The 16305-nt window shown below is 40.8% G+C and overlaps 1 protein-coding gene and 1 long non-coding RNA gene across 2 annotated transcripts; both read right to left on the minus strand.

Moving 5' to 3' along the window:
• Positions 1 to 2529: 2529 nt before the first annotated feature.
• mrgbp (MRG/MORF4L binding protein) lies at positions 2530 to 6496 on the minus strand. The gene is made up of 5 exons (XM_059332814.1): positions 6235 to 6496; positions 5185 to 5306; positions 5013 to 5094; positions 4197 to 4271; positions 2530 to 4046 (listed from the first exon to the last, which is right to left on the minus strand). The coding sequence occupies exons 1-5, from the start codon at positions 6374 to 6376 to the stop codon at positions 3802 to 3804; spliced, it is 666 nt and encodes a 221-aa protein (XP_059188797.1). The 5' UTR covers positions 6377 to 6496; the 3' UTR covers positions 2530 to 3801.
• Positions 6497 to 7447: 951 nt separating this feature from the next.
• Positions 7448 to 16283, minus strand: LOC131971392 (uncharacterized). Its single transcript, XR_009394373.1, has 2 exons — positions 15022 to 16283; positions 7448 to 10189 (listed from the first exon to the last, which is right to left on the minus strand). It is a non-coding gene; the product is annotated as an uncharacterized LOC131971392 (long non-coding RNA).
• Positions 16284 to 16305: the final 22 nt, after the last annotated feature.

Below are 16305 nucleotides of genomic sequence, written 5' to 3' on the forward strand. Positions count from 1 at the left end.
TTTGACCCATGTTGTGCATTAGAAGGGTAGTGAAACAAAAGGGGATTTAAAAAAAAAATGAATTAAGGAAAATAAAAAATTAGGGTGTATGATGATCAAAAACAAACTAATTGAGGAAAACCTGGAATACTGAATAATGAAAATAACTTATGTCAAAGATATAGAACATAAAAACTCTGTCGGGTCACTTTAGACCCATGTTGTGCATCAAAGGGTTAAACCCTGGAGCCTCAAATTGAAGTTAAGATTCTCTACCGGTTTAAAGGTTGGAAGAAGATTTCTGATGGGGCGGGCATCAGATTAAAAGTTTGATGCTACCGGCTGAGCTACCCAGGATTCCTTTATTCATTCTCTGGAAATGAAGCTCATGAAACCTTTTTCACTAATATAAGTGTCCTCTATGACTTGTGGCAAAACAAGAAAGTTTGTGTGAAATCCCAGAGGTCTGGGTCGTGATCTGTGTGGAGGGAGAAAAGGTTCGATTCTAAGACTTTTATTGGGTGATTTTAATTGAAGTTCTGTTGTTACAGTATTAGGGGGTGCTCCCACAAATTTGATAAAAAATCCCTCCTCTAAATGTCCCTTTTTATTTTTGTTTTTTCTTTGAGAGGGAGAGTTGTGTTCTCTCATTATTAGGATTACTCGTTGTATTTTGCTTCTATTGTGTGAATGAGACTCTCAGGGGAAAATGGGTGAAATGTATCCTTACTGATTGAACATGTATTAAATAATGACCTAATAAAGATTTATGAAAAAAGAGTTCTGTTGGTAAATTCACACTTAAATGAAATAAAAATGTCCCTGATAAAATAAGCAATAGCTTCTGAGGATCTGAAACCTGAACGGATCAAAGCTGAACTCCTGCAGGTTGGTTCAGAGACGTGACCTTCACCTGATCATCACATCTGAACACTTTCACTGCTGTTCTCTGCTGTTTGTTCTTGTGAGTGGAGCTCAAATTATGTAAAACGTTCATTCATTCAGGGTTTATTCTCATGTAGAATTTAGAAACAATTTCCTTATTTGTATTTGTATTTATATTTTTCCTTTATTTTTTGCTTTTCTGAAAATGGTCAAATCAGAAATCAATAGTAGAGATAAAGCCTCATGTTGTTCCTGTGAGCAGCGGGACAGCGCCCCCCTGTGTCCACAGGGACACACTGCACCTTTATGCTGAAATCAAAGCTTCAACTTCACAATAAAACACACTGGATCATATTATTTTGACGGACAGTCAATATTTATTCTCATCTGGCACTCTGTAGGTTATTATTTAATTATTATTATTATCATCATCATCATCATCATCATCATAATTATTAGTATGATTGTTACTATTATTATTAATATTAGTATGATTGTTACTATTATTATTATTATAATTCTTATTGTTACTATTATGCCTATTATTATTACTGTCACTATTATTATTACTATAAATATTATCAACATAATTTAAACTGATTGATGCACAGACTCTTGTGATCTGTCCTGCTGTGGGAGAAACTATAAGTTTATCAGATGTCAGAGCAGTGGTTTGTGCCTCAGCTGTCCTAAATTAACATAATTCGTTCCTGTAATGTTCATGCAGCAGCATGTAGAAGCTCAAATTATATTTTAATGCTAAAATATATATTTTTATTATTGTTATCCATGAATTTTCAAATTATTTCTGGGTTTAGTCAGATTCTAGTCATTGTTAGAAAAATGAATTTTAGTGGTTGAATGTTGATTACTTTCACATCAGGACTTGAAAAGGAGAATTACCATTAACTGGCAAATAAAAAACATTTTAGTTTGAAATAAGCTTTAGAAAATATTCATGTTTTCTAGTTTTATGTCTGATAATGTGTTCAGACTGTATATAGAGATTTAAAGGAAATTTTCCTGTGCAATATTTCACTCAGATTTTTTTCTTCTGATTTATTTTATTGCCTGGTTATCATAACTTCTCGGATGAAAAAAATGAAATAATGGATCCATTCATGCTCAGGACTGGAAGTAAAAGTATCAAACATTAGGTGTCGAGTTCCTTTATTCTTCATTTTAGCGCATATTTATGATCCATCCTCGTCTCTTATGATGTTTAATTGTATTATAAAGTGCTTTTATGTTTTTTTTTTCTTTTGAATCGTCTTGTTGCTGAAATTTGTCATGGGATTTTTTTGAAGTAAAATCTTAATTTCTGAAGCAATTTAAGAGTAAAAAAAAGTAACATATAAAATTAATCTAAAATAAAGTAATATTAAATTAATAAAGAAATATTAAATTAATGTAATATTTTATAGATATATTTATTATAAAATATATTATATATAATATTTATATATATATATATATATATATATATATTATAACATTATATTCTATAAATCTATAAGCCCCTCACAGCTGAGCTGCCTAGTGAAGAATGAAGAGAAGTTTCTTATCTGAGTTCATCTTTAATCACAAACTTCAGCTCGTCATCACACATCAATAAATTAACAAGTCACTGAAAAATTAAAGGGAACGTTTGATTTTAGAGATGAAATCAAAAGAAGATCCTGAAAAAATGTCACAGCCTCCGTTCAGGGAAACGACAGATCAGACGGCAGATTTATTGCATCATATTTAACAGTCAGATGATAAAAACGAGTCGTCTCTCTGGTCTCAACGACCCGACCTGCTGCTGAAAAACACACCGAGTCATGTTCACGTCGCTGCAGGTCAAACATCTCCTCATGTTGGGCCACAGAACGTTATTTAAGGACAATATCAACTCAATAAAAAATAAAAACAGATTCATGAAGCAACAATCAGACAGACAGACAGACAGACAGACAGACAGACAGACTCCTCACAGTCTCCAGATGTTTGGGACTCTTGTTTTTAAGGTAACAATCACGTCCCGGTAAAAAAAGGTTTTAAATGAAACATGAAGCTGAAACAGAAATGTGCTGCACCAAGAAACATTCAGGAGGAGTTTGTTATTAAAGTATTTCAGTGAGTAGAAGAAGCTTCTGTCTGTTCTCATTGTTACCATGGTGACCTGATCACAGACAGGTCTGAGCCGACTCTTTCTGTCCTCCGGGACATCCTGACTCGCCTGAACACACTGAGCAGCGTTCATAGGAATGAACAGAGCCCTGTGCTCTGTGTGCCGCACGGAGCAACGAGCCGAGAGCTTCAGGGGACGCTGTGATGTCATCATTTGCTAAAAATTTGTAACATATATCGAATTAAAAACATATTTTTTGTTTATGTTCAAACAGATGAACTTCTCAGCATGCAAACTGGTTTTAATCGTAAAATGTTTCCAAATTCACATTTACTTGTGACGTTCCTGTTATGTGACGTCATGACTTGACGGCGTGTTTCTTCCTGTGATAAGATCACCAGGACACGCCTCCCTGCGGCGCCTCACTCAGCCTGCGTCCTGCAGAGTGCCGGACTGCGTGGCGTGCTCTGCAGGGGGCGGCGTGCTCTGCAGGGGGTGGCGTGCTCTGCAGGGCGTGGTGTGCTCTGCAGGGCGTGGCGTGCTCTCTGCCTGCTGCGAGCGCACACGGTAACATCTGATCTGATCAAAGTGAAACTGAACTGACACCTGAACACAAAGTAATAAAAGACAAATAAAAGGACAGATGAGTTGCTGCTGTAGCATCACGAGGCTGCAGCTGTTTCCTGTCTGTGACGCGTTCTTCTTCTCTTCTCCTCCCCCTCTCTGCTCACACACCCTCTCTGCTCTCTCTCTGCTCTCTCTCTGCTCTCTCTCTGCTCTCTCTCTGCTCTCTCTCTCTCTCTCTCTCTCTCTCTCTCTCTCTCTCAGGTGCGTCTCCTCTTGGCGCCGCCCGGACTCGCCGGGTTGGAAGACGACAGCAGTTTCTCAGCCGCTCGACTCCTCTTCCTCTTCTCCGCCTCCTTCCCTCCTCCTGCACCTCCTCCTCCACCTCCTGCTGCTCCTCCTCCGGATGCTCCTCCCTCGCTCCCTCCCTTCTCCTTGTCCCGCTCTCTCTCCTTGTCCCGACTGCTGCTCGTTCGCTCCGACATCTTCACCGATGAGTTACTGCCTGAAGGTGCACAAAGAAGAAGAGTCACATCGACACAATCATCTTAAAATCTGTCTGAAATCTGTCTTCTTTTAAATAAAGAATGGTTTGCTGTCAGAATCTTCTGATCAGCAGAGAGATGCAGCACATCAGCCGTTACAGAGCCCGTACCTTCTTCATGTGTGGCGGGAGGTTCTCTCTCCATCCTGAACTCTTCTTTGGTCTCCTCCTCTGAGCCCAGCTTCCCTGAACAAACAAACAACTGTCAGAACTGGACAGAAACATTTCTGACAGCAGGGACTCTGAAAACTGAGGCTCAGCTGGGAGACAACATGAAGAACAGCAGGTCTGAGAGTCCAGAACCAGAGAGCTTCTTTCTCAAACTTTAAACATTGTTATACAAACAATCTTTTTCACTTCTATAAATAGAGAGAATCCTCTGTAGATTATTTAATCTTTGTATTATTTTTCTGTTTGTTTGTTTTGTTGTTGTTCTTAGCACAACAAACTGTTACTGTTCAGTGTCAATCAATTGTTGACCATTAATAAAAATTAATAGCAAACTCCTTTTCTAAATAATGCCAAGGAACATTTTCTGCACTATACAGTCATGGAAAAAATTATTTGACCACCTTTGTTTTCTTAAATTTCTTGTTCATTTTAATGCCTGGTACAACTAAAGGGACATTTGTTTGGTTTTCTTGATCATGCTTTTGGTTATAATCTAGAAAACCATGTTAAATGTCTAGATATCAGCTCTTAAATTCAACTCTTATCAGCTATTTTTGTTGTTATCATTACATTTGTCCAAACAAATTAGACCAAGGTGGTCTAATCATTTTTCCATTAAAAAATGTATCTTGTGTTTAAGTTTCCATAATGGCTCATATGAGACACATATACACGGATACTGACAGGTTCAAAAATCAAACCACAATGATGACAATGATGATAATAATAATGAGACAGAAGTTGATTTATTTTCACCTTCCTTCACCTCCTGGATGATGTCATCAGGCAGAGAGAAACTCTTCTCTGTGTTTGGAAACGGTAAAATCTCTGATTCGTGCTGCCAAACACACAAACACACGGTCAGAGAGGAAGATTGAGTGAGTGAGTGAGTGTGTGTGTGGCTGTCTGTGTGTCTGTGTGTCCTCACCAGCGCCTGCATGTCGTACATGGTTCCCAGGTGATCCCAGATGACGGAGGAGGAGACCTGCCGTCCGATGTTCTGGCTGAACTTGTCTCTGATGCAGATCATGTGGAAGTGACGGTTCACTCCTGGACACACACAGACACTACGGTCCAAACTCCACAATAAACTACACACTGCACAACAACATTTATCTAGAACACACCTCTTTACTGACATGCCCACTTTATGTTGATAACCCACGGGTGTTTACTGACATGCCCACTTTATGTTGATAACCTACGAGTCTTTACAGACATGCCCACTTTATCAGATGCTGTTTAGGGCAGAAACCATGCAGTGTTTCTTCTGCAGTAAAATGTGTTAAGGTTTTCTCTATTTGTGCATCCTGGGGTCCCTAAACAGTCTGTGAGCTGCATAAATCGGGTCTGACTCGAAAGCTGAGACTCTTGTGGATTCAATGAGCTGACACTCGATTCACAATAAGCTGCAACACAACACAAGTGCTGAGATACAATCGCACAAAATACACAAATCTACTAAACGTCAAAAGTTTCTGAAACCAAATCACAGCATGGATTTTTTTTGATCTGGTGTATTGATGAAATATTCTGGAGGGCTTTTGCTCATTAGTATTATGCATTCTCGATATTTAAAAAGTGGCCTAATTCAGCATCATATGTGTGAAACAAACAAAAACTCCTGCAGCAACTTAAGAGACATAGCTGAGAATAACTTCATACACTCATACACCTTAATAGGTTTCACTAATTTATCTTTTATTTAAATAAATGATAGATTTATGCTGATTTTATCCACTCAACACAAATGTTTTTAATATGTACCATTGGAGCACAACAATAAGTTATATTAGAACTATGTCTTGAACACAGATTAAGTTTGTAACGAGTTTAAACTAAATTTCGTGAGAGACAAACTGGAGCTCCATGGACCGGGTCAACTGGGACCCGGAGTCCGGGAGCCGCAGCGGGTTGAGCGGCTCTAAAGGCAGCTAGCAGTTAGCCCAATTAGCTCCTTTAGCTCCGCGGCTCTTACCGACGGGTTTGTGTCCGATCATGGCGTGGAACAGACAGACCTCCACCTCGTGGCTCCAGACCACCGAGTCCTCCCCGGGGACCAGCCCCGAGTCCGGAGGCTTCTCGTCGGTCTGACTCAGCGTCACGTCTGCCTCCCCCATCTTCACCTGCACGGCTAACAACACGGAGAGAGGAGCTAGCGGCTAACGGCTAACGGCTAGCGACGAACTGAAGCGGTCCGCCGGCAGCCGGAAACACGAAACCACTTCCGTCCACTTCAAAATAAAAGTCAGAATCAAGTATGTTTTCACAATAAAATACTTTTTGCAGTGGTGGAATCATGGGTGGAATGTTTCTAAGTACATTCACTCAATTACGGTACTTAGGTCCAATTTTGAGGTACCTTTACTTTACTTTAGTATTTCCACTTATGTATTATTTTGAGGTATTCGTACTTTATATGAGTATTTCCATTTATGCAACTTTATACTTTTACCTCCATTACATTCACCCGACAACTTTAGATTTAACACATAATTAATTTAAAATTACGCAATTTTATACACGATTACAACGTAAACAACATTAATTACATATAGGCATTTTTGACCACCAAAAGCCCAGCTCCATAATATTTATAATATGGAAAATAATTATTTTTTTGGAAGAAATTATGAAATAATTCGAACTCAAACTGGCATATAAAGTGTTAAAATTCTGTAAAAATGATCGAATGTTTGGTACTTTTGAACATGTCTGAAGTTGTTTAAGAGATTTTTGAGAGAAAAAAAACCCAGAAAAAATGTATGTATGGTGATTTCATAGCAGCTGATGTGTGCATGGACATTTTTGCCACGAAGGTCACGAGATGGTAATAAAGGCACCAATGGAGTATAAAAGAGATGAAAAGATTAATAACAATGGGTTTTAAAACGTTTACTAAAAATAAAAGTTCCTGCAAAAATTCATGCCTCAATCTGTAACACACAGCCAAAATTATCAACAAATGAAAAATGTGCGACCAAAACTCGGAGTAGTCGACCAAAAAAACCCCACGGAAGAATAAATAGGAAGAAGCCCGGTGGATAGTATATAGTGTGCTTTTTCAAGCACACTCAATAATAATCAGTAATATAACATGGATGCAGTGGGGAAAATAACTTAACAGTTGATACGCTGATATAAATTATAAAAACTGGATTTGTGCATTAAAGAACGAGTCATACTCAGAGTTATGCTTCTATACGGTGATCAAAACACCAAAAAGTTTATTGCAAATAAAAGAAGATACAGTCGGGCCGTGAAACGACCTCGAGCACAAATGCAACCAGAGAGAAAGAAGAACATAAAACATTCAGGTACCTTAGATTATAAATGATGAGGCTACTGAACGTCACGGAGCTGAACGCTGCTGTTACTTTTCATGTTTTACATCAAAATACAAAACTGTGCATCTCTGATTAAAGCAACAACACCAAGAAACATCAAGAATAAGAGCGAGAGGCTGAATACGTCCAGTCAGAAGATTCACCTGCAGCAGCGCAATGTTTTAATTTCAATAAAGAAAAAATACTTTCCCAAAAGCCTTAAATAATTAAAATTAGAGAAATAAAAAGTGTTTGAGTTCACAATAAATCATAATTTTGGGGCCATTTTTGCAAAAACAGTCACTCAAAACAAAGGAGTGGCAAATTTTGGGAAATGTATTTTTCATTATGTTTGGGGGTTTGTTTGTTTGTTTGCAGGACTTGGAGGGATAATAGTTGATATTTTAGGTTCTGCTGCTTCAATTTTGACACTTTTCCTTAATCTTGTGAGTTTCTAAATGTACATAAATTTGAAAGGCCACTTAATACCAAACTTCAGACTTTTCTCTCTAAATTCTGCGACTTATTGGAACAAATTTACCATTTCAAACATGCAGAGTAACATCGATTTCCTTTAATTCCTGATGTTGCTGCTGAATGTTTTTGCTCTCATGACTTTATAAAACAAAGAAAAAGAGGGAAAAATTACGTTACATTCAGTTTTTTATTTCCATGTTCCATGATTACACTTTTTTTAATGGTTTTGTCCAAAAACCAAATAATTCAGTTTCAAAACACAGAACGCTTGTTGAAAAGAAACCTTGCTGTTCTCAGTTTTTCTTAGCTGAGGAGGAAACGGGGCCCCGCCCCTCGCAGCCTCCTCGGCCAATCAGAAGTGAGAATGAGGACTGGAATTATTCAGCAGGTTCATGACCTCCTCCTCCCTTTACTCCTCAGGCCAGAACTTTAAGACTGAAACTAATATTCAGAGCTTTCAGTCGACTTTATTTAAGCAGGCGGGGAAAGAAATCAGGAAAACCAGAAGCGGAACTGAGGAGAAGAAGCCGAAACATTTTGTCCCTTTGGTTTTCAGCTGCCGTACCTTTGTTTCTCCAGAGTGCAGGTGTTGACTGACTCCTGGGACAAACAGCTGCTTCCCAACATCCCTGCAGCTTTAAAAGCTGACTCACATGTAAACACCGAACAGCTGGGACAAAATAATTTAAAAAAACAACTTCTGAACTGGATGCATCCGCTTAAAGTTCTGGCCTTTAACAAGAAACTATAAAACAAATAAAAAAACAAAACAAGAACTAAAAGAAAAACAGCAATGTGAGAAAGCAGAAGGTAGAACCTGGAGCACCTGGAGACCAAGGCGCTTTAAACTAAACAACAGAAGCTGGATTTTTCCACTTTAGAGGCTGATCAGAAACCAACAGTGGAAGTTTTATGGTTTCAGGTCTTTTGCCGCATTTCCTCCGCAAGGCTTGGTCCGGCAGCTCCGCTTGCTCCGGTTTTGGTTTTGCACCATGTTAATATCAGCTGGTAGGTATTAAGTAAGGTGTCCCTTAAAGCTCACAAGAACACAAGAACAGCATTTAGAAAACGCTGCAAAGACCACAACACAACAGAAACATGATAATATCACCAACGTGTCCAGACGTGTGCATCATTTTTAAGTGTCCTCTGGAAACACTTCTGTTGTGTTGTGGTCTTTGCAGCGTTTTCTAAACGCTGTTCTTGTGTTGTCAAATTGATGATGTTTTCTCAGTTTGCTTGTGTTTTGTGTATTTGCATGTGTTTTCTTAGGCTGCAGCGCTGTGAGCTCTCAGGGCCACCGTACTTAAGGCTTCTTCATCTTCCTTTACATAAGAAATCATGTTTGACGCGGCGTTATTAGGTGTTCCTACTGGGATGTAACCTAAAGAAATGATCCGCTGATTTACTGACGCACGAGGCGACACAGAAGGTGTAACTCCACCGTCTGGCCACTGTGTGGAGTTGGCGCTGTTCCTACTGCGTACAACAGGTTCTTCTGTTTGTATGATGATAACAGCGACACGTTTAAGATGACGTCATGGCAGTTTTAACACTGAGGAACATCCTGTAGATGTAAGAGGTGGAGCTGGAAATAGAGCTGGCACCGGAGTGGAGCAGGAACCGGAGATTGAAGAGGACTTCACGGCAGTTTTAACACTGAGGAACAACCTGTAGCTCTAAGAGGCGGACTGGAACCGAACCGGAGCTGTAACCAGAGCAGAGCTGGAGCTACAACCGGAGATTGAAGATGACGTCATGGCAGTTTTAACACTGAGGACCAACCTGCAGCTGTAAGAGGCGGAACTGGAGCGGAGCCGTGCGGAGGAAACGAGGCAAACCTGAGCCGGCAAGCCGCAGACACACAAAGAAGAAATGTGATGACGTCGCAGCGCCCGGCGTACAGAAAGAGTCTGAGCAACTTTAACCACAAAGACCACCGCGCTCCCACGGTGATCACACAAACAACGTTTCCCTGGCAACAGACAGGAAGCAGGAGAGTTGGGCAGGGCTTCGTGAAATGTGGCGGCAGCAGGCTGGGGGGGGGAGCAGGGGAGGAGGGGCTATTGGTCCTTCTTTTCTTCTGTGTCCTCTTTAGGCTCAGAGTCCTCCGGAGGAGTCTCCTCGTACCTGAGGTGGAGGAGGAGGAGGAGAGAGAAGAGGAGGAGAGGGAGAGAGAAGAGGAGGGGAGGGAGAGAGAAGAGGAGGAGGAGAGAAACAAATGTTTCCATGTTCAGTAAAATCAGTCAGAACTTCTCCAGGATTATTTTCATTATTTGCAATAAATGAAAAATAAATTTAAAAGCTCTGTTGATTAACTGAATAAAACACAGCAGACATGGAATTTCATTTAAATTCAAATACTAAATAAACACGTAAAAATATAATAAATACGGCATAAACAGGCATACACAAACACACACACACATATACACACAAATACACATACACATATATGTCTATATATATTTAAATAAAAATGGAAAGAAATTAGCAAAATAATTAAGGCAATAAAGATATAAATAAATGTAAATCTAATTTTATAAGCGTGCCAATAAATATTCTTTATTTTTTTTAAAAAGGGAATAAAGAGTAAAATGAATGTGAAATAGGAAAGAAATGTCCCCAGAATAAATAAATAGCTAATGGATTGTCACATTTTTCAAATGATCAACATTTTCATTTAAAATAATGTTCATTATATATTTTTAATATACTATTATAAATTTATTGTTGAAATTATTATTATCATTCATTTTTGTATAATGTCTCAGCAGGACTGAAGGAATCCGAGAAGCAAAACGTTTAAACGGAAGGATCCTGTCAGAGGGAGGGCTGATTACCTGCCCAGGTGAGACAGGAAGGGGAGGGGCTAAAGAGAGGGGCGAGGCCTCTACATGGAGGTGGGCTGTAACCTGCGCCGGCGGGGGGAGGAGCCTGTCACCATAGAGACAGCATCCATGGAGCTCGCCAGGCTGGCAGGTGAACCACTGACGGTCGGGAAGGACGTGAGTCTGGGAGAGCCAGGGAGGACCTCCTCTGATGACTCATAGCTAACCAGGAGGAGCAGGAGGAGGAGGAGACGCAGGGGGGGAGGAGGAGAGTGGGAGAGAGAAGGAGAGAAGAGAGGAAGAGAGAGAGGAGACAGGGAGAAGAGGAGGAGAAGACAAGGAGGAGGCGCAGAGGAGAGAGGGAGGAGAAGAGGAGGAGGGGAGGAGATGCAGGGGGAGGGAGGAGAAAAGAGAGGAGGGAGGGAGGGCGGAGGGGGTGAGAGGAGAAGAGGGAGGAGGAGGAGGGGGTGAGAGGAAAAGAGGAGGAGAGGAGACAGGGAGGAGAGAAGAGGAGGAGGCGGCGCAGGGGGGAGATGGAGTGGAGGGAGGGAGGAGGAGGAGGAGGGACGAGAGGAGGAGAAGAGGAGGAGAGAAGACAAGACAGGGAGGAGGAGGCACAGGGGGAGAGACGGAGAGGGAGGAGGAGACAGAGAGGAGAGGAAGAGGAGACAAGGAGGAGAGAAGACAAGGAGAAGAGAAGGAGGAGAGAGATGAAAGAAAGGGGGAGGAGAGGAAGAGTAAGAGAGAGAGTAAGTTCTTTATCTTAGACTCTAAAAGTTTTAAAGCTACTACAGAGATCTAAAATACTGAAGAAACGAGAGGGACGGAGGACGAGAGGAGAGAGGAGGGGAGCAGGTGGAGAGAGAGGAGAGGAGAGGAGGCGGTGAGATAGAGGGGAGGAGAAAGAGAGGGAAGTTGAAGGGAAAGTCACTGAGGGACTGAAGGAAACAAAATGATGAATCCGGAGAGAACAGAGACGTGAACGACTGATTTCAGAGACACCATTGACCCCTTTCATAGTGCGATCCTGCAAATGTCCCACTAGGCGAAGTGATACTCTGTCCTTTCATAGTGCAGTCTGGCATCAGGAATCAGGTGGAGGAGACGATATGTGAAACAGAGCAGCAGCAATGCTAACAGTTAGCTCTGTAGCAGTACAGTGTGTATGTGCTGCAGCAGCATGTGTTCACTTAGCTACCTCCGTTTGTTTACAACAAGCACCGGACACTGTGCACAGTTGGCATACCGGTTTGTTTTACGATCAGCGGCAGACACCACTTGTACAGTTAGTGATTGGATAACTATGTGGAGGTGTGTGTTAAACGTCACGTGCAACGTCAAATATCCCGCTTCGCCCCGATGGCCCGTTCATAGTGGTCCCGCTTCCAACAGTCCCACCACTGTTCCTCCTCTGTGACCTCTGGAGGCGGAAAATTGGTGGGATCTTTTGATCCAGGCATCCCGCTTCGGGCGTGTTCATAGTGGAGGTGAGACGTTACAGAGCCGTAAATGTCCCGGCATGAAATGGCACTATGCAAGGGGCTACTGTGAGGAGGACAGACAGACAGACAGGCAGACAGGAGGACAGACAGACAGTCTGCTCTACGAACATCACAAGCTCCCAGAAATGTAAAGACGTGGTGGTTTGTTCCGTGTTATAAGACAGTAACTGTCTGCTCAGAAGTGTGCCGAGTCAGCTGACAGACAAACACTTCTGTCACAGTTAGTTATCCATAAATCTGATTTATTTAACATTTTATTGACTCATCACTTCTCCGGCCTATAGGGGGCACAACTCACCAGCAGAGACACTTCCTGGAGTCAAATTAATATCTGATCAATAACCTGATCAATAACGTGATCCTGCAGGAGTCTGATGGCTGCTGCAGTAACACATCATTCTGCAGCTAAATAAAGAGATTTATCTGTGATTTAATGTTAATAAACGGATCTAAAGGAGCTGAAATAACTCCCAACATGATGCTGAATTGATACTTTGTCAGGTCTGAAGAACAAGAACACTGCTGTTAAAACTATGTTTTTCTGAATGGAGTCTGGTGCAGTAGAGCTGTAAATCAATGGATATTATTTATTAGGGAGTTTTTAAATGGGCTGTTGAACAGTTTAAGGAGTTTTTTTAAGAGGCTGAAATGCAAAAAGTTACCAGAAACATTTTGATAATTTAAGATATAAATTAAAGAAAGCTTTCATGTTATTTTTTGGTCAATTTTATGGGTTTATACGACTGAATCAGTCTGAAGCTGAATAAAGAGATTTAATGTTAACAGATCCAATAGTTCAGCAGATCAGCTCATATATGGAAGGTATCATGCATTTTATGACTAAAGCATGAAACTTGCTCCATGGATTCCATAGACCATGAAGTTTATTTTCATACTTGGAGGCATTTCAGATTTGACCCCTGGTACAAGGCAACAAATTTCAGGCTGTGAAAACTGGATCTTGTTTACCTTTTTGCAGGCATAAAAGTGGTAAACATCAATTAGTTTTATTTATATGCTCTTATTACACATACACTGCACAGAACTTCTGCAAAGTATATTTTTAAAATTGAGCCAAATTGAGGCCTTAAACTAAATTTTCTTACAGCAAAAAGCATCTTTATTAGAACAAAGATATACATGGTTATAATGCAGAGTGATGGGGCGAAAAATGGGAAAATGCTATACTGTGGTCAACGACCTCTCAAGGTCACCAGAGGTCAAATTCAAACTGTCTCCATGTCTAAAATACAACCTTTGGGTATGAAGATTGTACATGTACATCATCTGCAGCTTTAAAAGTGGTGAATGATTTTATCCAGGCATTGGATTGCAAAAAATATTGTGCAGCCCTTTTTATTGATTTATCGAAGGCTTTTGATAAAGTAGACCATAACGTCTTGGCAAACAAACTTTTTAATATTGGTCTTTCTGAACATGCTGTTGGTTGGTTCTCCAATTATTTATTGTCAAGAACACAATCTGTCCAGGTTTCCGGCTCTTCCTCTGCCTTCCTCCCTGTGTCAAAAGGTGTGCCCTAGGGCTCCATCCTTGGCCCTTTTTTGTTCTCGCTGTACATTAATACTTGTGACCATGTATCAAATGCCTCATTTCATTTCTATGCAGATGATACAGTAATTTATTGTTCATCCCCTTCCCTAGTTCAGACCCTTCAATACTTGCAATCTGCTTTTGATGTAGTTCAATCCAATCTAGTTGAACTCAGATTGGTATTTAATGCGGTGAAATCAAAACTTATGATCTTCTCAAATGGTAAAGATTTGAAATCCAATTTTCCAAAGATAATGAAATTGAAATGGTCAGGGCTTATAAATATTTAGGGATCACTATTGATCAGAAGCTGTCATTTAATATTGAAAGCCTTGTGACAAAACTGAAACTACAATTAGGATTCTTTTTCAGAAACAAGTCTTGCTTCTATGAGTCAAGGAAATATTCTTGCCTCTACTGGACTACGGTTATCTGTTTTTTATGAATGCTACTAATCAGAGCCTTAAGAAGTTGGACTGTGTTTATCATTGTGCTCTGCGTTTCATAACTGGCTTTGGAAATCACACACATCACGGCTGAAATGCCATCTTCGTAAGTTCGCAGGCTCTCTCATTGGTTTGTTTTTATCTATAAATCTATTCTTGGGCTGCTTCCCTCTTACCTGTGTGCAAACATGGGTCGGAACCAAACTCAACATGGTCTACGCTCTTAAAATACTGAACAGATGCTGGTGCCAAGAGTGAGAACTGAGTTAGGTAAAGAAATGAAGGAAAATGTTCTTAGTTCTGTTCCGTTTCAGCCTCAAAGATCAGAGACTGAAGTGTATGACTTTTTTAAATTAAAAGTAACGTGACTACATTTTAAAGACCTTTCAAAATCGTATTTAAGACATTTTCTGAGATTTTAAGAGAATTTTAGACATTTTATAAGGCCTTACATTCAAATTTTTGGATTTTAGACATTTCAAGGCCTTAAATTCAAATTATTGGATTTTAGATATTTTGAGACCCAGTGGATACCCTGATCAGGGACGACTATCTCCTTTGATCATAGACATAAAAATACAGATTTGTGACACATTAAAGAATGGCAGTCATTAGAATAAACGGAGACTCACCTGAACATCTCTGTGAGCTCTCCTTTGATCAGCGCTACGATGACGGGGAATCCCACGCAGGCCGGGACCAGGTACAGGAGAGCAGGCTACACACACACACACACACAGACACACACACACACACACACACACACACACACGGTCACAGTTAGTGGTGTTGATCAGCCCAGCCTGCTGCTCATTGTTCAAACTGAAACTCACAGCTGCAAAAAAACTGAGAAATTAATATTTAGGAAACTTTCTGTGCAGGTTTTCAGGTTTTAGGAGGTGGTTTTGAGTTTCTCTCAGGTGGAGAGCTCTGAGCCGTCCCACAAAAAGATCATTATCTGAAAATGATTTTCCCTGACACTAGTTGCAAACAGCCCTCGACAGGCTCAGACTGCAGACTGTAGGGGTTTCTGAAACAGCAATACGAAGACAGGTCAGTAGGGGGTGATAGTACTCCGTTCAGTACTCCAGGTGTCATTAACTAACTCTCCATCGTCTCCGCCTCAGCACCTGCCTCCCTGAGCTCAGCTGGACTCTGCAGCCCCACTCTACTTCTGACTGGACAGTAATGTTAGTGTGAGTGAGGCAGAGCTGCGTCTCATGCCATTGGTAGGCCAGCTCATTAACTCAAACTAGGTCTTTAAATGTAGGCCTTTTTCTTTTCCCACACCGGAGAGATCCGACTCGGTGCAGTGCACTTGAAGCGCTGGGGACCAGTTGCTGGTGTTTGGACTCTCTGCAGGAACTCTGGTTCCACAGAGACACCACTCTGCTGGGCTCAACCACTCCTGGTCAGCTTTAATAAGAACGTTATCTACGTCCATAGTGATGCTGACTCAGAGTCAGGAGCAACATTTGTAAAGAGACACTAAACCTGTCATCGTGCCGTTCGGCTACATTGCCGGAAAGATCTGTGCCGCAAAACCACCAGACTCATTACCAGCTTTTCCCCTCATGCCATCAGACTACTCAACAACCTCAGTAAACCACCATGATCATGACACAAACAAAGACTGCCAAAATAACTTAAAATAACCCAACATTCTGCACTATTCTCTTTAAATGCAGAATAGCATACATGTTTACAAGTGCATCTCCATGCTGCTCTGCACTTTGCACTTTTCTACATTGCATCTTCATTATAGCACCTCAATAACATACACTCACTCAGATGTGAGGACGGCCAGCTCTAGGCAGATTTAAACAAGTGCCATACTGCTTCCATTTCTTATTGATGGATTAAACTGAACTTTGTGGGATGTCCAATGAGTTGACATTTTTTTGTAGCCATCTCCT

The sequence above is a fragment of the Centropristis striata genome, chromosome 5, assembly GCF_030273125.1.
Source record: "Centropristis striata isolate RG_2023a ecotype Rhode Island chromosome 5, C.striata_1.0, whole genome shotgun sequence".
Lineage (NCBI taxonomy): Eukaryota > Metazoa > Chordata > Actinopteri > Perciformes > Serranidae > Centropristis > Centropristis striata.